The 25,482-nt window shown below is 37.0% G+C and overlaps 1 protein-coding gene and 1 long non-coding RNA gene across 15 annotated transcripts in view; both read right to left on the bottom strand.

Annotated features, from left to right (window-relative positions):
• Nucleotides 1-25,482, bottom strand: part of fhod1 (formin homology 2 domain containing 1) — a 57,438-nt gene that overhangs the window by 2,969 nt on the left and 28,987 nt on the right. For 3 of the 14 annotated variants that reach the window (XM_077228869.1, XM_077228873.1, XM_077228877.1), the window contains exons 4-25: nt 25,015-25,082; nt 20,890-20,995; nt 20,442-20,536; nt 19,266-19,377; nt 18,493-18,587; nt 18,234-18,377; nt 17,459-17,648; nt 17,121-17,295; nt 14,957-15,061; nt 13,420-13,512; nt 12,606-12,629; nt 11,817-11,861; nt 9,517-9,674; nt 8,272-8,364; nt 6,398-7,335; nt 5,771-5,926; nt 5,462-5,644; nt 4,144-4,263; nt 2,933-3,094; nt 2,475-2,665; nt 1,557-1,749; nt 411-579 (exon numbers count right to left, since the gene is read on the bottom strand). In XM_077228869.1, coding sequence (XP_077084984.1) covers nt 411-579; nt 1,557-1,749; nt 2,475-2,665; nt 2,933-3,094; nt 4,144-4,263; nt 5,462-5,644; nt 5,771-5,926; nt 6,398-7,335; nt 8,272-8,364; nt 9,517-9,674; nt 11,817-11,861; nt 12,606-12,629; nt 13,420-13,512; nt 14,957-15,061; nt 17,121-17,295; nt 17,459-17,648; nt 18,234-18,377; nt 18,493-18,587; nt 19,266-19,377; nt 20,442-20,536; nt 20,890-20,995; nt 25,015-25,082 — 3,615 coding nt within the window. The remainder of the gene's footprint in view (nt 1-410; nt 580-1,556; nt 1,750-2,474; nt 2,666-2,932; nt 3,095-4,143; nt 4,264-5,461; nt 5,645-5,770; nt 5,927-6,397; nt 7,336-8,271; nt 8,365-9,516; nt 9,675-11,816; nt 11,862-12,605; nt 12,630-13,419; nt 13,513-14,956; nt 15,062-17,120; nt 17,296-17,458; nt 17,649-18,233; nt 18,378-18,492; nt 18,588-19,265; nt 19,378-20,441; nt 20,537-20,889; nt 20,996-25,014; nt 25,083-25,482) is intronic. The other 11 variants (XM_077228878.1, XM_077228871.1, XM_077228875.1 and 8 more) reach the window with 6 other exon arrangements.
• Nucleotides 125-404, bottom strand: LOC143737440 (uncharacterized). Its single transcript, XR_013203651.1, has 2 exons — nt 222-404; nt 125-189 (listed from the first exon to the last, which is right to left on the bottom strand). It is a non-coding gene; the product is annotated as an uncharacterized LOC143737440 (long non-coding RNA).

Here is a 25,482-nt window from a genome sequence, read left to right as displayed (position 1 = left end):
GGACCCCCAAATAAATAAACAAATAATAATTATAACATCAAATTAATTAATTAAACCAAATCGTCTTTTAGTCTGGGCTGGACTTAACAAATCATTGTAGTAGTAAAAAAATAAAAAAATAAAAATTTTAGTTATAAACAAAACAACAATGTTAAGACACAGAGCATCATCTGTGTTGTGCAACTAAAACTAACTTATACACATCTGTGTATAAGTGCAACTTATTGTGATTGAAACTCAGTCCTCGGTTGTGCTTCTGGTGATCAGCTAATGAACATTTCTAAATCAGGTGTGTTAGAGGAGGGATGTAACTAAATTTCACAGTAAGGTTGGGCAACAGCAGGACTGTCACTGGTCTAAACAGCTAACTCAAACCTATTTCCTGGATATGCTACGTTGTGGTCTCTTACTTCGTACAGCACGGCTCCTGCGTATCTTGCTGTTGTCGTCGTTGGTGATTAGCAGGTTTTTCATGTTCTCATGCTCCTCTTGGGCTGGCTCTGATTCTATTGTTGAAGAAACTGGGGATAGGCTGTCCTCCAGAGACAGCTGTGGAACTGCTCCAGAAAACTTCTCTGTCTGTGAAAAGATTCAGACAGTATAATTAGTTACTGGTAATGGTTTGTCTCAATTTACTTGACGACTGAGGGTGATACAGTGGGGTTGTGGACAGGGCCATGAAATAGCCATGATCTGGGTTCAACAACAGTTAAGCTCTATTGACAACATTTGTGGCATAATGTCGATAAGGGCCGTCGTAAGAGGGAGGACAACTGAGAAAATTATCCATGGCCCTGTGTCGAGATGGGTTGGCTAAATGCTTTATACTTTATACTGCTAAGTGTTTGGAGGTGAACCAGCATTTTGTCTGGGTCTTGGGAATTCTAGCAATGAAAAAAAAAAAGTTTTTCCATCCACTGAAAGGATGATTCTTTTTTTTTATATCATATATTTTCATTTAATACTGCCATTTAAAAGTTATATAAGGTACTCATTTTGTCTTTTGGGAAACATGCAAGTACAATTTACCCTGATCATTGTATTTAAAAAAAGGTTTGAACCTCTCTGCTCTTAATGCATCGTGTTTCCTCTGACATTGGTGAATGTTTGCATCTTTTGTAATAGTTATGTACAGTCCCTCAACTGTCCTCAATATGAAAAGATGGATCTTGAAATCATAGTACTGTAAAGGATTCAACTATGCAAAAGATGCTGGAAAATCAAAGAATGTGCAGGACGGGGAATATTTTTCTGAAGATCAATGCGGAATCTCATGAACAACTATCCCATAAAAACACGACACGCAGAATAAGGAATATGTAAACATCCGACATATAAAATAGCTAAGTCAGGGCAGTACTAAAAAAAAAAAAAAAAATGCAATATTTATGATCCTAGCTAAAATTTTACAGATTCTGTAATGTATTTTTAAACCTATGACCGCACAGTTTAAACTTTATACATGATGGAATAATAGTAGAACAGAATCAAAAGGATATCTGTAGGCTAAGTATGCTTTAAATGTATGATTCTTCTCAAGAGCTTTCATTCCACACCTCTGTGATCATCTTGCCCCGGGTTTTGGTGCGCTCCCGGTGGACAGCACGTTTGCGTTTCTGGGTGAGGACTCTCTCTTGAGTTGTGCGGTACTCCAGGGCAAACTCACTGATGATCTTACAGAACTGAGTTACTTTAGTGTCCCGCACTGAGTATGAGGGCTGGCCCAAGTATAGCAGAAAGGAATGAAACCTGCAAAGTGAAGGAAGTAGAACTTAATATATTGTATGCTCAAGTTCATCCTGGTACAAAATTCTGCCGCTGGAATTCTGTCTGGAAACAGGACAAGGGATCATATTACTCCGGTACTTGAATCTTTACACTGGCTCCCTGTCAGATTCCGTGTTGATTTTAAAATCTTAATGCTTACTTATAAGGCCTTGCATGGACTGACACCTCATTATCTAGCTGAACTTTTAACACCCTACACACCAGCACGTGATCTCGGTTCTTTGGAAGCTGGCCTTTTAATTGTTCCGTATACCCGACTAAAATCCATGGGTGATACGGCCTTTTCGTCGAATGCTCCAAAACTTTGGAATTCCCTGCCTATTGAGATTAGGCAAGCAGAAACTCTTAGGGTTTTTAAATCATCACTTAAAACTTATTTGTTTAGGGTAGCTTTTACATAATTGTTGAAAATTGTTGAATTATTATTATTAATCCTATATTTCATAATGTTTTTATTTTGTATTTTATTACGTTTTTCTGTCAGTAATGCATTGTTTAATTGTTTGTTATATTATGTTCTTGTGAAGCGCTTTGAGATACTTTTTAAAGGCGCTATATAAAATAAAGTTTATTATTATATTATTAATATTATTATCCTAATTAGAAAGTGAGGCACAGTCATCATTCAAGCTCGTCAACTTACAGGGACGCGGTTAAAATGAGTAGTTTTTTTGTGTGTGTGTTACCTGTTAATAATGCGTCTGTGCACTACTTTTAGGATGATGATCCTTTCAGTACAGTCTTTCAGGAATTCTGACATTTTGTTTTTCAAGTTAGGTTTCGTTTCATGTTTGGCCACTACTTTCAGGTTGTCCCAGGAAGCTTTGCATTTTCTCTCCAACTGAATCAGGTTTTCAGACAACTGCTCAAACTCTACCTGTGGGAAAGGAAAGGAGGGAATGATAAATTATGACAATGAAAGCTAAAGGGTTCTTTGGATAGCCACCTTTAATGGGAGAAAAAGAAAAGAAACTCACGTGCACAGAAATAAAACCTTTACAAGAAAAAAACAACTACTATAAAAGCTTAAAAGGGGTTGTACACATTAATAATATAAAGCATAATAATGTAATGAAGATTGAAAACAAACCGGACAAAGAAATCACATAAAAAATGCATATAAAGAATAGTCTGAGGCACATACTTTAGCAGATCGTGTAATAGCCGGGATCTCTGAGTAAAGGTCTGTCGTATCTGGGTAATTTTCCACCACAAAATTGCAAGTATGATGAAGCAGAGACTGCCTGTGTACTGTGTCCTTTACCTCAGTTACCTTCTCCAAATAACTGAGCTCAAAGCCCTTAGCCTGCAAGAGAGATGAGAAGTGCTAGTAAAGTCATGTGATGTTCAGTGAACTACTACATTGGCTTTGTTGGCAATTTGTGAGGAAAAGCATATTAAGATGTCTACTCATTAAATAGAGTGGCACAAATTAAAGGACATCATGTTCTGAACAGTTATTAACTTCTAACCGTCAAGATTTGTTTTGAACATGACACTGTAACAGACATCAAGATAAAGAAGTGGTAGTGCTGTAAAGATCTCATTAAAACCTATGACATATTTTATGAATGATTCACGAAAGAAAAGTGTTCCCACATTTTCAATTATGTGAGATGTTCAGAAAGCCTTTTATTCTTAGTGTAGCATAACATTTTTTTTATTTTCTTCTATACTTGGATGTATATCCAAGTGAAACAGCTCATTGAACGAGGAAAAAAAAATTCAAGGCTGGACTTGATTTTGTCCATCGGGAATTGATTGGATCGTTGTGGTTTGCTGTGATCTCATATGAGTGACAGGTTGTCCCGCTCTCACACCAGTTAACTTCATCAGAGAACAAATATTGCTGCAAATGGGAGGGGAAGTTACTTTTTATTAAAGATTATGAGGGGACATGAATTAAAAAAAATATGTGCACCGATACATCATTTAAAATATATACTGCAATATTCTATTAAAAAAATAAGATTTGTCCATTTTGATTTCATGGTACCTTTAAAGGAGTCTGAATTGATGAAAGAAGTTTCAAATTTGAGGGTAAACTATTCCGTAAAATCGAAAATATATTTTGACTGCCCTGGTTCTACGCATTGTAGTATAGCCTAAATACTATACACATATGTTTGCAGAGTTCAAGAGGTCGTCACATACTACAGCATAGAAAATGTGTCATGCAGGGTCATAATCATATCTTATCTCCCACAGGCAACAGCAAAGGATTAAGGAATCATCACAGGGCTGCTCTGACTAATCACATGTGACCATCAAGCTTCAGACCAGTTCACCTGCCCTTAGTACAAGTGCTTTAAATGTAACTCTGCTCCTGGACTGCGGAGGAGATGGAACACTTACATGGGAGCTATTGAGGAAGTTGCCAATGGCCAGTAGTGTTGCGAGGATATGCTTGAAGGTTTTGTTCTTGGCAAGTTGTTCCATACCCAGTTTGAGGTCAAAAAGAGGTTCTGCAATCTCCTGCAACATTCATGTGTGAGGGATAAAATAAGAGACAGACTGAGAAAGAATGTTTGGAAATGAATGTCTCATTGGTAACACACTACATTCATTACCAATCAAGGTCAACGTAACTGAATTTAAAAAGCCTAAATTACTAAATTCCATTAATGTCTCTTTCAACAACCAGTCAGAATGCAATACTGGAAAATGACTGAATAAGTCTGAAATTGGATAAAGAAAGTCAAAACAATAAATAGAATCTCAGGATGGTCATACCAGCAATATGACGAAAGAGTGTTCTATAGATAGTTATAATTATTAATCATAATAATAGGTATAAACAATACTTCAACTAATAATATAACTAATTAACTGCAGATCTTTAAGTTTACCAAGCAACGCAGCATCAAATGTGTTTAACAGCATTTTACAACTGCTTCAAATGCAGCTCGTCCAATCTTTAAAGTAGGAACTATCATATATATATATATATATATATATATATATATATATATATATATATATATATATATATATATATATATATACTCAGAAATATATACTACCTTTGAAAATTTGGGGTCAGTAAGATTTTTTTTAAAGACATACTTTTATTCAGCAAAAATGCATTCATTTGATTAAAAAAAGTGATAGTTTTATAATGTTACAAAAGATTTCCATGTCAAATAAATGCTGTTCTTTTGAACTTTATATTCAACAAAGAATCCTGCAGATTTCCACAAAAATATTAAGCTGTTTTCAACACTGATGATGATAATAATAATAATAATAATAATAATAAATGTTTCTGGAGCAAATCAGCATATTAGAATGATTTCTGAAGGATCATGCAACACTGAAGAAAATTCAGCTTTGCATCACATGAATGAATTACATTTAAAAATATATGAAAATAGAAAATGGTTATTTTAAATTGTAATCATTTTTCACAACATTACTGTTTGTACTTATTTTTGTTCAAATAAATATAGTCTTTGTGAGTATGAGACTTAAAAAAAAGAAAAATCTTACAGACTCAAAAGTTTTCCACATGATCACCTATGCATGGTGTGTTATAACCTAGATTAATACTAGTCTAGGATACAGTAGTAACTGCTTAGCTGAATAATCATTTTATTACGATCAAGCTATTGGAGCAAACAGGATTTTCATTCTTAATAAAAAATTTAGTACAAAATTAGGAAAAAGTTCTGACCTTCTCCAGGGTCTCATAATTCAGTTTAAAGGCCCAAAGCTGTAATCTGGCTGAAAGGCCACTGATGGAGGACAGAGTGAGCAGGAACTGCTCTGCTGTACCCAGCGGTACGTCAGGGTTGGCCAGCTGTGCCTCCTGAATCTTCTGTTTCTCTTCATCTGTCGGAGTCATGGTCAGGATTTTCTACAGGCAGAGGGAAAAAGAAAATGTACAAAAAGACTTACTGATATTTGTTCTCAATACAGAAAAAAATGAATGTTAAATGCGTGAACTACTACTGCCCCCTGTTGGATGCTAGTGGTACATTACCTCAATGCCCTCTTTACTGATGGCAAACTCATCAAAGGTGAGGATGGCACTCTTAATGACATGTACAGCAGGCAAAACAGTCATGCCGATGTTGATGGCATTGCTTCTCTTAGGATCAAGCACTGAAATTGCTGCTTTCTTGGCCTCAGCACATTTCTGTATGAAATGGAGAAATAAATGCAATTTACAGAAACAAACCTAAATCATTTATAGCATTGCACTCACACTGACTAAAAAAAAGACTAAAGCTGTAACTTTAACATTAACTCATCTATACATTCAATGGTAACCATTGATCTCTGGGTAATACAACAGCTTTAATAATTAATTTAAAAGAGTTTAAATAGCTTTAGTACATTAAGAAATTGTTATTTTTGTGTAAACCCGAAAAGGGTTTATTCATAAACAGGTTTGCCAGTTTGGGTTGTTTGGCATAACTTTTGTTTTTCAAGTTACATATGCTCTATTTGTATTTCTTGATCTGTATGTGTAAGATCCATAACACTGTATATAGTACCTTTGCTGTATAAGATTACAATTTGTATACAAATTTGTAAAAAAAAAAAAAGGGAAATAAATGAATAAAACACCAATCTCAAAAAAATTAAATGGGTTCGCCTATCGCACCTTTGCTACTGGAAGTTCCTTGCCCTTGGACTCAAACAGGTGCTCCAGCTTAGCTGTATCAACTGCAACCTTATCAAGCGAAGCCCACACTGTGCCCCGTCCGAACTTGCACTTCCTGGGGCTGTCGGGCTGCTTAAGCTCCTTCCAAAACAGCTTGACCGTTTTCCGTTTCTTTTGAAAAGCCGGATCAATCACCTGAGACGGGGATGGAGGAAAGAGTCCTGGAGGAGGAGGGGGCAGACTCAAACCTCCAGGAGGAGGAGGAGGAGGAGGAGGAGGGGGCACACTCAAACCTCCAGGAGGAGGGGGAGGAAGTGGAGCCAGAGTAGCACATCCAGGAGGAAGAGGGGGGGGAGGTGGTGGTGGTGGGGCAGAACCCTGTCCTGGCACTGGAGGAGGGGGTGGCAGCAGTACTCCGTTAGGCAAAGCGGTGTCAAAAGTGTCTATATCCAGCACATCAATATCCTCCTCCTCCATCAGATCAGAGAAGTCAAGATCTTTAATCCGCAGAGGTCTGGAACTGGGCTGCAGCTTCTCCCAGGCATCCTGATTACCCCTGGACAATGGTGTCATCATCGTCTTCTCCAAACTCTGTGAATGAGTCTCTGCTTCGATACTGTACTGTGGACACAGCTTCTTGAGCATTTGTTCCTTTGCTAGCTTGGCGCGAGCGGCCTGAGCAGTACCTCCGAGGCTCTCCAGCTCTGCCTGTCTGGACGTGTCCTCTGTGGGCTGAGAAGAGCACGACTGCAGTCTGGAGAGCCGTCCGGCCATACTGGTGATCCCATGATCCTCAAGTGCACTTTCCAGACTTGGACTTTTTAGACCTCCAGAGGAGATGTTGTTTTTGGAGTAGAGCATGTCCAACATGAACTTCCTGTCATTAGAGAGGGTGCTGTGCTGTTCCGCTGTACTGCCCTGACGCTGCAAACCACCCTCTAGAGGAACATGAACAAATCATTCAGTGCTGAAGGGAAAATATTAGCGATGCACAATATGGCTTACCGGCCAATATAAAAAAAGATTTACGAATATTATATATCAGCATCCGTTGAGAGTCTCGTGAGTTTTGCCAACTACATGCATAGTGTTGGGGGGAAAAAAGATTGTGAATGTTTCCTGATAATATATATAAAAAAATAACACTTCACATTAGAATTTAGGATTTAAAATCAAGCAGTAATCTTCATTCCAGATCCATATACAGTATGAAGTACAATAGCAGCATGCTACAGAGACATCCTACCTTCAAAATGCCCAGTGCAAGCACAGATCATGTTGTTCCCACACGCTACCATCCTCTGCTTCAGTAACCCAGTGCACACTAACAGCAGTTACTCTTCTCAGCTCTAACAGCACTGTAACCATCAGTGCTAACTGCCTAAATCCTCAGTAAGCAATACGGAAACTGGTCAGGGGAGATTCCCATCTCGAAATCTAAATAGTTTATATCTGCCCTCTGCTTCAGCTAATTCACTCTCCCTGGACGAAAGGCCCGTTAGTGGCCGTCTCATTTGGATCACGGCCACTAGAGGAAGAGATGGAATCGCTCTCAAATTTTTGTTTGAAATGAAGCTCTTGACTTCCCAAAGAAGCCCTCACACAGAAGTAATAGGCTGACTATTGCTCTGTGTGTGAGAATTTTATTGAGCAGGAAGCTAGTTAAAGAAATCTACGGGTCAATAAATGCCAAGTTGAGGAAAAAAGTTAAATTAATTGTACACAATGAGTCTCAAAAAGCTATGTCTACTGTAGTTAGTTGCTTGAAAATACAACTGAGCTCATGTTTAAGAGTGACTCCTGGGATGTTGAGGATTAACATCATGTCTTGGGCTTACAGAGATGGAGGGTGGTGGTGGGAATAAATCTCTTGCCTGCTTCATTGTGGGCTGTCGTTGTGTCCTCTTGCTGCTCCAGGGTGTGCCTGGTCAAGTTTACCCCCTGAGACTCTGGACCACTAATATATCCTGCAAGACACACACGCATACACATATTAAAAAAAAAAAAAAAAATCTATGTCACAAAGAAACCAAACCTGTTTGACTTTCTTCTGTGGAACACAAAAGAACAGATTTTGAGAAATGTTTCAGTGTTTTTGGAAGCCAATGACCACTACAACATTCTTCAGAACATATTTTGTGTTACATGGAAGAAAGGAAGTCATACATGTTTAAAACAACATGAGGGTGAGTACATGACAATTTTCATTTTTGGGTGAACCATCCCTTTAAATCTCTCACAAGATATTTGCCTCACCTGCATATAACAATTTATATATATATATATATATATATATAAGTTTTTTTGTTTGTTTTACTGTTGATGAAAGACAAATGAAGCAGTGATGTGGACTAGTGGTTACATACGTGTTGTCCAACTATAATTTCTGCTCCCATAACAAAAAATCATCTGAAATTAGAAACTTTCAACCCTGCAAGACCTATGATTCCAGAGGAAGTATATATATTTTTTTTATAATATATATATATATATATATATATATATATATATATATATATATATATATATATATATATATATCTCATCTCAACCATACAGCATCAATCAAGTTGAGCAACTTCCTATCTATGCTTGACAAAAACCAGATGACAAAATTAAAAGTAATTAAAAAGTGTGCAGTTTCAATAAGCAGCCAAACCATCACAGTTGGAATGCTGCTAAAAAGGTATGCATCTCAGCAGGACACATTACATAATCATGGCAAACTTGCTCTAGACCAATCAGAGCACATTCCAGACTTGGCAATTAACAGTATGTGTAAAAACCTCGAGGAGTTGACATACAGAGTGTAGACTAGCTCGAGAAACAGTTCACACAAGCAAACAGACTAATAAATGACCACATATACTCTCACACACTCTCATATGCATTCGGGTTTAGTAAAGCTTCACTGATCAGGGGGAAAGCAGAGAGATAAAGACGTTGAATAATGACTGGAACCTTGACGATTTAAAGAAAGACTAGCCGAGGAAGAGAAGGAGCGTAACAGGACAAAAAGAGAAGTGGGGGGATAGAACGCAGCAGGTTCAAAAGAAAGAAATCTGGATACATATTTGAAAAGGAGAACATTATTATATGACAATGTAAGGAATCAGCACCTGTGGTGTCTGAGCTGGAGACCGGCTGCTCGGCTTCAGTAGACGTCTCCGCTTCTGTAGACGCCACACTCTCCCTTAGAGAAGGTTTCTCATGTACGCCAAATGACTTCTTTTTCTTCTCCCACTGGGACACAGCCAGAGAACGCAAGAACTTGTCTCTATAAACCCATCGGAGAAGAAGCACTCATTTACTGAACTATAAATGGAGGGTTGGGTGCAATAAATGTTCTGATTCTGAGGATAAGTTATATAGTAGACCTGCTCTGAAATGAGTGCTTGCAGAATACAGTGAAATGGTAAACTAGTTCAAATTATAAGGCATAGGGGAGAGCGGGGCACAACCTAACACATTTTGGTTTTGGCTCAATTATTAAAAAAATATTTAAGTTAGATTCATCTTCCTTTTTACACAAGCAACATACACATCTCTGCTACAAATGAACACTTAGTTTTTTTCTAGGACCTACCATTTCCGTACAGTTGCACTGAAAGTGACAGAAGTCTAAATGTTACAACTTACCCCATATGCGGGGTTAATTGTAACAGACAGAGGGGTTAGTTGTAACACTTGTGTGAAACACACATCATTCAGTACTATTGTATCTGTATAGTTTGATATTGTTTGTGCATCTGTATAGATAGATATCCATACATCCATCCCTAATCCAATCATCATTCTGTTATGGATCAATATCATGGATAGAGATATAGGAAAGGGCTGCACAGTTTTGCAATAAATAAATAAATAAATAAATAAAATCATCAAATATTGTAATTGCAATTGAATTACATTTGTGTCTGGCAGATGCATGTAAAATTATTATTAATAATAACAGTAAAAATAATAAAAACGAGCTTAAAATAAAAATTTAAATGGTTTATTGCATTAAAAACAGGCTAAACAAGTGATCAATGCATAGTAAACTAAAAAAAATAATAATTCCAACATTGTTTGCGATAGTCCAACAAAGTTAAATATATAAATAAATACTCAAACCTGAAACGTTGTGTGGCTCCCGTTTTCATTTGATTATCATTGTACACTTGGCGGCTTAGTTGTAACACTGTGCTACAACTAACCCCGCTGTGTAAAAAATATTTTAAGCCTAGCTAACAGTTGCTAGGAGTTGCTGACATGTTTCAAAACGGTGCTATGTTTTAGCCAACAAGACAGTGATTAATGTCAGATAAAGTTAGATTTGGTGACGTACACACCACACTCAGAAACCGAAAAAAACCTATGATGAAAAATTTACTTGCATGGTGTCAAAACACTCTTTGTCCAGTATCTTCACGAAATCTTATCAAAACTTTCCACAAATTCGCGGGAGAGCATCTTCTGGCAGCAGGAGAGAAAGAGCGGAAACACAATCTGCTTGATCCTGACTAACAATGTAAAAGGTCCGCGTTACATTTAACCCCGTGTTAGGTTGTGCCCTGCGCTCCCCTACACTAAATTTAAGCCTTATGGACTGAACCCCTTTTGGTTTATCCACACTTTTCTTCCATTTAGTACAATAAACACAACAAAAAAAGAGATTATTTCAAAGGTTAATACACACTTTCCTGATAATGTGCAGTTATATTTCAGAGAGACATTAGATCAGACATATTCAATACACAAAAACAAAAGACACTGAAAGGCAATGTTGCATAATAAATACATACATTTTACAAATCTATAGCATCCCACCACAGAAGAACTGCCCAGTGTCTGACAAAGACCACCACCACCACTAAAGCCGCTTGGCCCTTACAACCCCAAAACCACAAGCCACCACTATATTTCCCTGTAGATAATGTAGAAAACACTGCATGATTCGTTCTTGTTTCAATTACCACAAAGCCGATCAGGTTTGATTAACTTAGAGTCAAGCATTAACTCTCCCCACAGTGATCCATCAGAAGAGTTGTGGTAAAAGCTCAGTTACACCGAGGCATGTGTAAAAGAATGAAACGCTTTACATGAATGACATACTCATGACATCTTTTTGTTTGTCTTAAAACTTGCTGACAAAGGCAGCAAATTATACAAGAATATAATTTTTAAACCCAATTCCACTGCATTGAAACTTGTAATATTAAGGATTCTATTATGGTGACAAACTTAAATGACACCACATGAAATTTAAAATTAATTTAAAAAGACAAATTCAAGTTTAACATTTCACATACAGCACACAAACCCACACAGCCTCAGTTTCTGAGCATAGCAGCCGAATTAGTCCCCAAACACCTGGCCGCATGCTGATATATGCAGAAAGAGAGCCTGCAAACATAAAGAGCGGCAGTATACTTACTCTAAATGCCTCAGAACTGGCAAGTCTCTATTCACACTCTCTGGACTGAAGAGAAACACTTCAGTTTACACACAATGTCCATATCAATTCCTGTTAGCTTCACAGCAGTCTCATTCAATATATAGAAAATGCCTTAAGAAGAAACTGCACATTCCAACACATCTGGTTTAGAAATGCAAGTGTTTTTCCTTTAAGATTATTATTTTTTTGACCCTTTACAAACTTTTAACTACTTTTTAATCATTTGAGCTTTTAAAGCTTTGAAAAGAAAAAAGATTTTTCTGGCAATAGCAACAATAACAATTTTTTCCATTAATATGGAGATATGATAGCAGCTCACAAAAACAAGAGATAGTCATCTTTGAGTAACAACTTCAAAATAAAAGAAGAACTTTACTTTTCCCATGATAAGACAGAGAATAAAGAGTGACAATGAGGGGGGAGAGAGTCAAGAGAATTATTCTCCATTCATTACAATAAAAAAAAGGTATTTTTAAAAAAAAATTCTGCACCAATGTTCTTTCTGAACAAAAATAATAAACATCTGAAGAGAATAACAAACTTAAAAATAATTGTATAAAAACTTTTTTTTTGTTTGTGGATTAGTCTTATCACGCTAGCGGATTTAACGGATCGATCCAATTTATTCTCAAATTTCCAGCCAGCAGTTGTTTCTTCCAACCCTCCCTCCTTATGACTTTGTCTCCCCAAAATGACTAAGCATCACAATGATTTAAAGTGCTAGCACCTCCAAAAGCCACATTCTTTGGCCACACTGCTGCTACTCACCAAAAACTGTCTGCCTGGTGCTGTCTGTAAAAGGAGAGAGAGAAGCAAAGCGCAGGAATGTTGGGCGCCACAGAAGAAGAGAGAGAGAGAGAGAGAGAGAGAGAGAGAGAGAGAGAGAGAGAGAGAGAGAGAGAGAGAGAGAGAGAGAGAGAGAGAGACATAGATAGATTAGGAGATGTGCCAAATATTATGAGAGAGAGAAATAGAGAGAGAGAGAGAGAGAGAGAGAGAGAGAGAGAGAGAGAGAGAGAGAGAGAGAGAGAGAGAGAGAGAGAGAGAGAGAGAGAGAGAGACACAAAAGAGAGACAGAGAGAAAACAATCAGGTAATTGGCAAAAACAGAAAGAAAAGTAGAACAAAAACAGGCAAAGAATATACTGAAGAAAGCAAATTTGTTCTGAAAAAGAAAAAATACAAGCAAAGAATATTTGAGTAAAAGAAGAAAGATCAAAGCAAGAAACGCACCTGATCTTATTCAAAACAAGAGGACTAATCCCCAGTTTAGACATTTTTACAAGTTAACAGCATTTAACAAAGTCTGAAGACAAACTCCAATTTCAATATTTTCTGAGATATTAAAAAATGAAAACTTACATATTTTCCTGTAACTGCAGTTATTGCAGCAGGTTCCTCTTATGAAATGTTTATCACAGCTCACATTGTTCACTCATGCCCTTCAACTCATTCAAGACCTTTGAGTCGTTCCCAAAAAATTCCCACGCCCTACCTCCTCTAATACCTACAGCTCCTTTCACATCTCTAAACTCTGCCTTTCCCCCTCATTCCTCCTTTAAGAGCATCAGTCGTTTACTTACTTGAAGACTCTCTTTCCCTCTGTCCGGCTGGGTTGCTCTGCAGCCGACTGGGCAGGGATCTCCTGACGAGAGTCCGTTTCTGTGAAAGGCGCTCTGCGGAGAGACAGTTAGTCAGAGCAAGCTCAAGGCTAGCGCTGTACGGGCAGTTTCATGTGATCAGGTCCACACATACACAAAAAGAATGTGCATGCCAGAAAACGTCCCTCTCTCCATTCATTCCTAAATACACATTTGAAGGCACATTGTTTTATTCTATAAATCAACAGATAACATTAATATTTTGCATTTATCTGATAAAAAAATACAGTAAAAACAGTAACATTGTGAAATATTATCATCATTTCAGATAACGTCTTTTTTTAAAAAAAAATCATGTGATTCAAAGCATCATTACTTCAGTCTTCAGTGTCACATGATCCTTCAGAAATCATTCTAATATGCTGTTATGATGCTCAAAAACATTTCTTAATATTATCGAAAACTGCATAATAATTTTTGGTAAAGCGTGCTAATTTGTTTTTCAGGATTCTCTGATGTATAGAAAGTTCAGAAGAGCAGCATTTATTTGACTTTTTTTAACAATGTAAAAGTCTTTATGGTCCCTTTTGATCAATTTAATGCATACTTGCTGAAGAAATATTAATTTCCTTCCAAAAAACAACAAGTTTTGAAAGGTAGTGTATGGTAACAGTATATTTTTATAAATTATAATTTAACCTAGTTAAAAAAAGATTTTAACTTTATTGTATATTGTAACAACAACCTTGCTGTACTGTTAAAAAAAATCACTCTCCAATTCTTCATCTATAACTATTATTATTATTATTATTATTATTAATAATAAAGTTGACAAATGCTTTTAATTCATATAATCATTAACTATATCAGTATCACTTCATAAACTGATAAATGACCATCAGCACTGGGCAGCTGTAACACCAGTATGCTAATCTAACATGTGATGTATCTTCAGATGGATCACATTGAACCCTGTTGCTTCATTAGAGTAAGCACTTTTATTTATCATTTCGCAGACGAGCTGACAACATTGCTGCAGTGAGCAGAAAACTGTGAGGTTCTGCTCAAGAGAGCAGCTTTCAGGACTTCTTTAGTTTGCTACAATAATCCACTTCAGCCACTGCCAAAAACCTCCCCGTCTCCATTTGTTCAGAGTACTATTATGTAACATTCATACTCCGTTTCTGTATTATTGTTATATGTAGAGACTAGATCACCTTTTATGTTTGTGATGTACCTTGTCTAATGTCAGATATTAATGCTTGTGAGACAAAAACTTTTTTTTAAAAAGTTTAAAATGTAGTTGTTAGTTAAGAAAAGTTTGAAATGAGATGAATTTGTTGAAGTTACCATGGCCCGCTGACCGAACACATGGATCTATATTCAAAAATCCAGATTATTTCATGTATAACATGAACTCTAAACTGGCATCAGATCAGTAGCCAGGACAAGTTCAACAAACGCCAAATAATTAGTTAAAGGCTCAAAAGCAGAAGGTGATGTAAAATGTGATACAGACCTTTTGGAGATGCTTGAGGTTTCCTCAGTAATTGACCTCTCCTTTTTTAACCTCCGTCTAGAAATCCCCATGTGAGCTATGTACTGACTCATAAAAGAGCGCCCCCTAGTGAATGACCAAGGATTTGTGGGAGGGAAGAAAAAGAAATAGAGAGAAAGAGGTGGAACAGTGATGGTGGTTACATGGACAAACAGAGGGTTAATATGTTGACAGGACCAAAACATCAGCAAGAATCAGAGAAAAACAGTCCCAGTCACCACCCAGTCATAGAGAAATAACGCAGTACTGAATTAGAAGAGGAGGAAAACGGCATATGAAACTTAAAATTGAGGATACCAAAAGTGATCGGTCACCAGTGTTAAACAAACATTTCAAACACTTACTCTAAAGGATTATTTATGACACATGGATGTTTCAGAAATAATGCAAACTTTATGTTTTGTATATGATTATTTATATATTATGCAATTAAGTTATCTATCACTATGCATTTAAAAATATGCATATGTCACTCAAATGATCAAATCATTTAGGAAACTAAAACATAATTTGCGGTGTTTTTGGATTTAATATCTGTGCTTGTGACTGGCCATGTTCCTTAGTGACCACATCAAACTGGCAAAACATTTTGAGGAAAACAAGCTCAGATCAAAGAGAGCTGATAGGCAGTCAACAATTGTGCCCAGTTCAGGACCTTAAAGACCAAACACATCCTGTCCAACCTTACAAAACATTCCTGTAGCCCTACGCAGAGAAGAAAGCTTCCCAAATAAAACATTTACTTTCCACATATATGTGCAAGGAAGGACTGTTGACTCAATGTGCTATTTCAAGTGTTGCATTTGGCCAAAGCGAAATGTCTTGTGACTTGGGTAAAATGAAAAAGAAAGTAAAAAGCAGCCAGTCAAAACTTCACATGCCCCATCTATAAAACCCTGCATGGTACACCTGACAATATGAAAATGTGAAATTAAATGTACAAGTTTTTAAGCGAAAGTAATGCCGTTCACTCATGTATGATGCATGTCTGTGTTACCAATCAAATGGAAATACTTTCTTTTTTTTAATCCAATCTGGATTTAGCAAAATAGTATATTTTCTATGCACAAATAGTTGTGTTTATATAAATGGCTTATAAAGAATGAGAATGGTGGATTGTTTGAGTGGCTGTACTTAATTTGTGCTGCATCTTGGGTGCACATGGTAATTAAATAAGACTCACAAAAACATCTACTTATGAATCCAGGTAATTAGGTCATCTGTATAGGGACTTACTTTACCTGCACAGTCTTGAGAATTAATACTCGATTTACCACTACTAGCTATTACTCATGAAGTGTTCCATCATGTGTGACAACCATTACATTAAAAAAACTGTGCAAGTATTACCATTAGAGTGTGATTAATAGCTTTTTGTCTGCATAAAGAAGAGAGCAGAAGAGTGCAGGAATGTGTGTTTATCTCTATCACACAGCCATCCACACAGGACAAACACGCACACAGCCAGCGAATAAACAAATATGGAAGGAATGTTTGGTTTGGTCAGTAAAATGCCCTACTGTCAGTCAAATAACAAGGTATGTGAGTGATTGTTTCCTGTGGGTCAAGTTTTACAACAAATAAAACTGAAAATATAAAAATAGCCAATTCAAAATATGAATAAATACAATGATATACACTGCTGTGGGTATGTGTGGAAATTACTTAGTCAATTATACAAAATAGTAAAGCTGCTACTGACTGATTTACTAGTTGATACACAAGCTACTTTTTTCCTGCAGTATGAACATGAATTGAATCAATTTGATGAACCCATGCAAAAAAAAAAAAAAAAAAAAAAAAAAAGTTTGGCATTATAGGGTGAGAACATGGGAGACACACCTTTCCCGGACGATCCTTCTCAGACAATAGTGTAACTGAAAATCAAACCTAATTATCATTCTTCATTAAACCTTTTCTTTCCTAAAGTGCCAGAGATAAAAAAAATAATAAAAAAGTCTGCTTAGGTTATACTACCCCAAAGTGGACAAAAGTGGCATTGGGGGCATATTTACTGCTGTTTTTTTCTTTTGGTTACTGAAAGGTGTTGTATAACAAAACATATTATGATTTGTTCATGAATGTGTAATAATGCATAAAAACACATCACACTGTTAATACTCACAAGTTATTTTCCTGCTCAGAGGTGGCGGCAACAGTCTCGGCTCCGTTAGTCACCTGGGCGAGGGGTGGAGTTAGGGAGCCAGATGTTGTAGAAGAGGGGCTGGTCAACACAGGACTGCCAGGAACAGGAGAATAAGAGGAATCTGACTGCTGAGGGGAGGCTGTGCGCATCACCTCTGAAACACAGATAATGCAAGTGAACTGTTAATGCTATAATCTGTTAATATAGGATCCGAAACAGTGATGTACAGACACTGGATGTGTGAAACAAGACAAACACCTTCAGTGGACAGAAGGTGGTACAAGAACAGGGACGGAGAGATACTGAATTGAAGATACCTAGTGTAGGGCTATTAGAAGAAACGGATACAGTTGGGGAAGCGGGTCGAAAGGAATTATCTGGAAGACTCTGAGAAGATGACCGCCGGCTCCTCCTGCCCTCCTGTTCGCTGGGGGTCAGTTTCCTTCGATCTCTACGGATGTTAGGAGCTGCGTCATCCATCTCGTCATCTTCATTCCTGAGGGCATTCTACAAAATATACAAAACACAGAAAACATTCAGTATCTTTAGAGTTACAATCTCCATCAAAGATCGTTTTTTTTATGTTTTTGAAAGAAGTCTCTTATGCTCACCAAGACAGCATTGATGATCAAAATACAGTAAAAACAGAAATATTGTGCAATAGAATTACAATTTAAAATAACTGTTTTCTATTTTAATAACTTAAAATGTTATTTATTCCTGTGATGCCAAAAGCTGAATTTACAGAATCATTATGATTTCAGTCTACAGTGTCACACGATCCTTCAGAAATCATTCTAATATGATGATTTGCAGCTCAAGAAACATTTATTATTAATGTCAGTGTTGAAAACAGTTGCATAATAGTTTTTTTTAGGATTATTTGATGAACTGAAAGCTCAAAAGAACAAAATTCATTTGAAATGGAATTATTTTGTAACATTACACTTTACTGTCACTTTTGATCATTTTAATGTTTCCTTGCTGAATAAAAAATAATTTCTCTTTAAAAAAAATGTGAACAGTAGTGCATATGTCTGAGAAAAGTTGAAAGACGCCATATGGAGCGTATGAGGTGCATTGAGAGTTTACTTCATAAATGGTGAACTGCTGTTTAAGGTCACCCTCTGTGCCACTGCTAGCCATGTGTTTCTGGATGATGCCTTCCATTCCTAGCTGCTCCAAACAGTCCGTCACATCATAAAATGAGTCCTGATCCGGAAGCGCTGCCAGAGTCTGAGAGGACAGAGGAATAAATTCAAATCAAGAGCATTGAGCTGCAGCATTGGTAACTGCTAATGTGGATTATGGTTGTAGATTAATAAATGTCAGTATATCCATGTTGTAGTACCTTGTTGATGAGGGTCATAGTGTAGATGAGCAGCTCTGCGTCTGATCCATTCTTCGCAGACAGGATATCCGTTAGGTACGTCCAAGGCTTCACGTCTGAAAGAGTCAAATTATGCCCAAAGCACTCTCAAAAATGAACACATACCCACTGTAGTTTATATCAAAATTGTAATAATGACTCAGCAATAAGGATGGCCCAGGGACAATGCGAGAGCATTTCAGCAAGCAGACAGAATCAAACAGGCCAGTATTGTATATTTTTCTGATATATTGAAAAAATTGTGTGGACCAAAATATGTTGCATTATCTTGCTGGAAGCACAGATGAGGACTTTGCAAAAAAATATATTGATATAGTCTTGGAAGTATAAGTTGGAATTGGCTAAAAAAAACAAAAAAACAAATCTGAAAATGGTTTTGTACCATGTGACATGGTTTTCCCACTAAAGTATGTATATGAAATCATAGGTGTTATGAAGTGAATTATTAATTAGTTGTTGTTATTATTAAAGTTTTTTTTCTAAAGAAACTTAATATCTGATGATATTTTCAGTCACCAACTGAAATACAATGCCAGTGAAAAAGTTAGCAGGGCAGGTTAAAATATGCTACTTTCAGTTTGGCCAACAGAAAAAAAGAAGAAGAAGAAAAAAAAAAGTCTTTATGATAACAAAAACACAAAAACACACACAAAAAAAAAACCACAAAAAAAGATTGAATCGCACATGATGGATTCAGAGAATCAGTATTTTGAGAGAAGATTTAAATGTTTAACCTCTCTTTCCATCCACAATATTGACAGCTTGAATGAGGAGTGGACTGTTTAACTCCGTGTATTCAACAAACACTATCAGCAACTTCAGAGCCGTCTTAACAACCAGCCGAGACTAAAGAGACAGAGAATGAGAAAGAGAGGCTATAAACAGGCAGCACTTACAGTCCTCATACAGAAGATGGCAGTATCAAACCTCAATCTTTTTAGTGCATGTACTGCACACAATAGTGTAAGCATGAGATAAATCTGCATCTCCAACATTAATCGAGTTATTTATCTGTGTTAGAGTAATCTAGTAACTATCAGAAATAAAGTCTTAAACAGACTGTTTGTTTATAATAGTCTATCTCATTTTCACTTCCTCTTTGATATCCCGTAGAAGGACATACTCTCAAATTGAAGCTCAAGATGACTGAATCCATTACGGTAAAAATTTCATATCAACAGATTCACACTAACTTAACATTAAGAAACTTCCAAAACTATGCATGAATATTTTAAACTTTAATGATGGAAACTCTAAACATCCCTAAACATGAAATGGTTGCACAACAGCACCAGCCAGTTTATTGTGCCCCATTACAATATCAAGTAAGCTGTAATAATCATTTCTATGGTGGATTTGGCAAACTATTCTCCCACAATAGTAATACTTAACTTTAATAATTAGAGGTTAAGGTTGACAGTGAAGATTGAATAACTTGATTTTGGTCCAGATTCACACCTACATCTCTGCACTAACTTGTAAGTTTTTGGCCAACCTTAAATGTTTTTGCTAATATTACATTGCCTTAGGACGAACTGACTGTGTTGTGCATTCCTTTTTTGTTTACACATTAAGACCTTAAAAGAAAGCAACTAGGAAACAAACCCATGAGCTTGTTGTACTGCTGCACTGTTTGAGCTATAGAAAAGTATGTGTAATTTGTGTTGGATCATTTAGCACATAAGCTTCTGCTCCGTAAGTAATCCAGTGATCGGGAATCAAATGATCATCATATACTATCAACTTCTGCACATTAATCTAATGATTATTAGTTGACTGACACGTTGTGGTATAAATGCAGCTTGACTCTTTAATATGCATAATAAAGCCCTAATGTAACTAATTCTGTATTGTGGACAGTTTCTATTTACAGATGCTGTGGTGTGCATGTTTGTGTTGCCATCACTCACCAGGCTTCCACTCAACGTGTACAGCCACTGTACAGTCTCGTTGTGGTTTACAACACCGTTCATCCCATCCACAAACAGCATGATCTGACTGAGAGCTGGGAACAGGACAGCAGATTTTAGCATACAGGGCCGGCATGCTCTTAAGGATCTAGTGATTTGTCCTAAAGCTTTCCTGTTTGCTGGTCTAATTCCAGCCAGTATAAACTTCCTGTAACAGATGGCCTATTTAGCCAAAAAGTCCTTTGTGCTATTTGAAGTCTGCATGCAAGATGCGTGGTGTACAAGCATAATAAATGCAATACATAATATTCTACAAAAGACTGCTTCTTTTAGAAACTGGACCGTAATACATACACATATCTAGTGACAGAACCATCAATAATCCTGCTAACATTTTTAATCAGACATGTATGAAGTATTTTGCAGCAATGGTAATATGAGAACAAACCTCTGAGGATGTAGTTCTGGTAGTTATGATCTGCCTCAGCACCAACTTTAATGAAACATGTCAGACCTTCGGAGAGCACAAACTCTGGAACCAAGTCCTTATCGTCCTGTGCGATATAAAACAGAATTAAATCTGCTTCTGTGTACAACTATGATATACACTACCATTGAAAAAAGTGTGGGGTCAGTAAGATTTTTTAAACGAAATTAATTTTATTTAGCAAGGATGCATTCATTTGATAATATTTACACAATAATGTGTCACAATGTTAATGTTTTACTGTATTTTCAATCAAATAAAAATGTAGCCTTGGTGATGAAAAGAGATGCATTTCAAAAACATTTTAAAACCAACCCCAACGCAAACGGTAGTGTATGTTTGCATAAACATGCTTTGACAATGGTATGTTTATCTGATCGTGTATTTAAAGGTTATAAACTGCATAACTAATAATAAAGAGGACAGAATGCTCTCCCATTACAAAAACTCATTAGATGCCCTTTATAAGTATATTATGGTATTGTTAAAGGGGTCATCACATGAGAAATCAAAATTGCCTTGATCTTTTGACATATAAAAAGGTCTTTGTGTACCATTAAAAAATCCTGCAAATTTCATTTCTTGAAAGGTCACCCTCATTATAAACAGAGCATTTATTTAACAAAGCTCCAAAAATGGCTCGTTTGGATATGGAGGTATTTGTGACGACACACGGAATGCAAACTCGTTTAAAGGTATAGCGGAGGATTTTCTTTTTCCGGGTGGGTAGCCTATACTATTGGTCCACCTAAGTGTCAATCATTCTGGTGATATGTTTACGTAAGGCCGTCGTACGTGCTCGTCCCTTCTGCGCATGTGCACTTTCAGGTGTATTATGTCTGATGAGTTACGGTTTCAGCCATTCCTTTGAAAACGGCTGAGGGTCGAAAGAGAAAAAATGTATACGAAGTGTATGATAAGAAGAGAAAGGCTGCAGAATATAGAAACAAGACCAGAGTGATTTTGGGTGAATATTTCACACGCTGGCGTGCGCTAAAAGCACAGGTTGGGCTTCCCACTGATGCCGCAGTCGCGAAGATTCTAACGTTACTAGACAGGTAAAGTTTGTCATGCTATTTGGAGAAATCCATTTAAAATCACTGCTAGTAAAAGTTAATGTAAGCTATGATTAGCGATGCTAGCCCTGGAACAAGTTAGCACCGCGTAGACACGGTAAACATCTCAATTTGTCTAAAGTAGCCTTATGACAAAATGGTAAATGGTATCACGCTGAAATATTCTAAAACCTTGTGTGTTCAATTTTCGATAATTACAATGTGTTCACCATAGTATTTATTACACAAATGCAACAAGCTACTTCTCCATTGCATATCATGTCTTGAGTCCTCGGTCACTCAACACGTTTAATAGGCGCATGTGCATTTTTAAAAAAAAATTGGAGAGGGCGGGTCTTCTCTAAAATTCGGAAAGATCCTCCGCTATACCTTTAAATTAGGGCTGTCAGTTAAACGCGTTATTAACGGCGTTAACGCAAAACCATTTTAACGCGATTAATTTTTTTATCGCGAGATTAACGGTCTTTTTGGTCTAGCAAACTTTGTAGTTTTTTTTCACATGCTTTTGCAACAGGACGCGGCATGCGCGGCGCTGCGCTATGAAACCAATTCATTTCAAGGGCTTGCACCGTGCGAGGACGTTTTGTTGCTTCGTCGACCAAAGCGCAAGTGGATCTAGCTAGACCGGAAACAAAACAACAGGCACGCGCACGTACACACACTTGTTTGGGCTTGCGAGCCGGCCAAATAGGTTAAAGTTACGTTTTGAGTGGATGACGAGCGCGAGACGCCGAAATGGATGCCAATAAGATTCTGAGTGGAAAGTTTACTTTTAAAAAGTTGCCAAATGGTTCCATTGACTAGACCAAAGTGATATGTGTGTTTTGTCGTTATGAACTGAGCTATCATCATCGCAGCACGTCCAGTCTGAAATACCACTTGATGATGGCCAAGCACACACACACACACACCTAATGCGAATTCTCCGCCCCCTCGTCAATATCAGTACCTCGTCAGTATTTCTTTCACCCTTTTATTGATGGACAGTGTTACATTGTGTTACAAAGAAATTATTTGCTCCAAGTGAGAATGTTAGTGTGAAATTGAACACAGTATTGCCTATGTTGTTTTCAATAAAAAAAAAATGTGCACAAAGAAAGCAATCCACTTTTTTCATGTTGATAAGAGCATTAAAATGAGAAAAAATAATGAACAAAGAGAAATCAAGAGAAATTTAGAATAGATAAAAATGTGCGATTAATCGCGAGTTAACTATGACATTAATGCGATTAATCGCGATTAAATATTTTAATCGTTTGACAGCACTACTTTAAATATGACTGCCTCAAAAGCAAGACATCGATGAATACATTATCGCTCCATTATCGCTCCATAGGCCCTGCCCACTGGTGTTCAGTCGCTTAATGGCTTACACTTGCCTACACTGGATGTGAGCGTCACATCAAAAGCAAATAGAACCAATTATAATCACTGACACGGTCTACAGTTTCTCTCTACACTTTCTGACATGCTCCACACAGTTGAGCTGGTCGACGCGTCCAGTTTAAATGGTTAATTTGCGTCTCTTTACAGACTTCAGAAGGATACCAGCGTCAGAAACAAGTGGGTGGTTTATTTTAATGGTGTCGGTTGGATTATATGTTTGTTCATAGAATTTGAACGCAGATTGGTTTGTAAACGAGGCACAGTGTAATGGAGAGTTTGCAAATAAACTTTTGTTGACAGATGAAGCAGCCAACTGTATTAGATCTGACATAATGCTTTGTCTGTAATTGACAGTTTTATATGGATAATGTTTCCAAAACACTTACTCGCGTGCAATAGCGAGTGGGATTTGATACGGTTTCCTATGCATTGACATTAGCCAAGCAATAACAGTGGCCGTTTACTGCCTAACCGTAAAGTCCTAAAAATGGATAATTTCAGACAGAGGCAGAATGAAGGTAGAAAATAATTGTTTTTCCGCATATATATTTGTTTGGGTTTGTTTTTTGTGCAAAAGCTTTATTAACATTAAAAGTGAACCTCAAGGAACAAATTATAACATATATATATATAAGTCCATTTCATGACCCCTTTAAAGGGTAACTAAACAGTAAAACAACTTTTTTTAGTTAATGATCTGTAAGAATGGAGCTTCATAAATGCTGTTCATTGATTCAAGTAAATGTTTTGACATTTGGGTTTAAAGTGTTTTAATTCTACAGTATATGGTTTAAACACGTCTGAGTGCTGCCCTCTTCAGGTTGAACGGTGGCTACTGCAGTTGAATTTTCCTATTGGATGTTTGGGTGGTTGGTGACGTAGGCAGGTTCCATACAAAGAGATGCGTCTCAGGTGCACGCCCCCCTCCGCTGGGATCTGCCCACTTTTCCAAATATTGCCAGTGGGTGGAGCCAGGCTCTGACCAGGGGTTTAGTTACCCTTTAAGGAAATCAGTGTTATTTCTAGGGACCGGTCATCCATGAATGATTTGAAATGAGCCAGGCTCTGACCAGGGGTTTAGTTACCCTTTAAGGAAATCCGTGTTATTTTCTAGGGACCGGTCATCCATGAATAATTTAACCTTCCTTCTTATTTTTCTAAAACTTTTCAAATGGACTTGATGCAGGCCTACCGACTACATATTTCTGCTAAAATATCAGTGCTAGCAGTGCAAGCTTCTGGTAAATTATTCTTCCATTGTAAACAGTAGCTCTTTCTGTCATTTCTATCTGTCAATCATCTAATTATATTATATTATAATATAGGCCTAGTATATTATACATACATGGTCTAAATATAATACATAACATCCTGCTATGAGAAATTTATATTTTCTGCTCAATTTTCTCACACCTTCAGCTAAATGTGGAACTGATCACGCATAAAGTACACTGTAATACATATATATGGATGAGATATCAAGTTATTCAGTTCACTCTTTTAATCTGTAAACTTCTTTATTCATTCTTTCTCTCACTTTCTGCAACATCTTACAAGCCTAATCCAACTAATTAACATTTAACCTTTTCTCTCGTTGTGTGTACTTTAAGTTTCATGATCTCACCTGGAAGAGTTGCTTTAAAGAAAACAAGGACCGCCGGAGCTCGGGTCCATGGGAGTTATACAACTTCTCTATGAAAGAGAGAGAAAGAGAAAGAGAAAGATAAAGAGAGAGAGAGAGAGAGAGAGAGAGAGAGAGAGAGAGAGAGAGAGAGAGAGAGAGAGAGAGAGAGAGAGAGAGAGAGAGAGAGAGAGAGAGAGAGTCATAACGTCATAAATCAATCAACAAAGGCAACAACCTGTACATAAGAGGCAAAGATTGTTATTGCAGTGACACATTCTCAAAGAGCACCTTAACACACACCTCATCAAGATGAGGATCAGCAATGAAAATGGCCACCTACTGTTTGTAATTTACCTACTGAAATAAAGATTCTCAGTATGACTGAGGCATTAGTGTCAACAGCTGGCACTTACCTCACTCATCTAGTCTGTGGTGGTAAATACAAGTAAATCATTTGCATTGATAAAA

The sequence above is a fragment of the Siphateles boraxobius genome, unplaced genomic scaffold (genome assembly GCF_051911475.1).
Source record: "Siphateles boraxobius isolate OS27281-9 unplaced genomic scaffold, OSU_SipBor_1 130, whole genome shotgun sequence".
NCBI classification, from domain to species: Eukaryota; Metazoa; Chordata; class Actinopteri; order Cypriniformes; family Leuciscidae; genus Siphateles; species Siphateles boraxobius.
The sequence above is the reverse complement of the archived record's forward strand: the minus strand, read 5'-3'. Positions and strand labels throughout refer to the sequence as shown.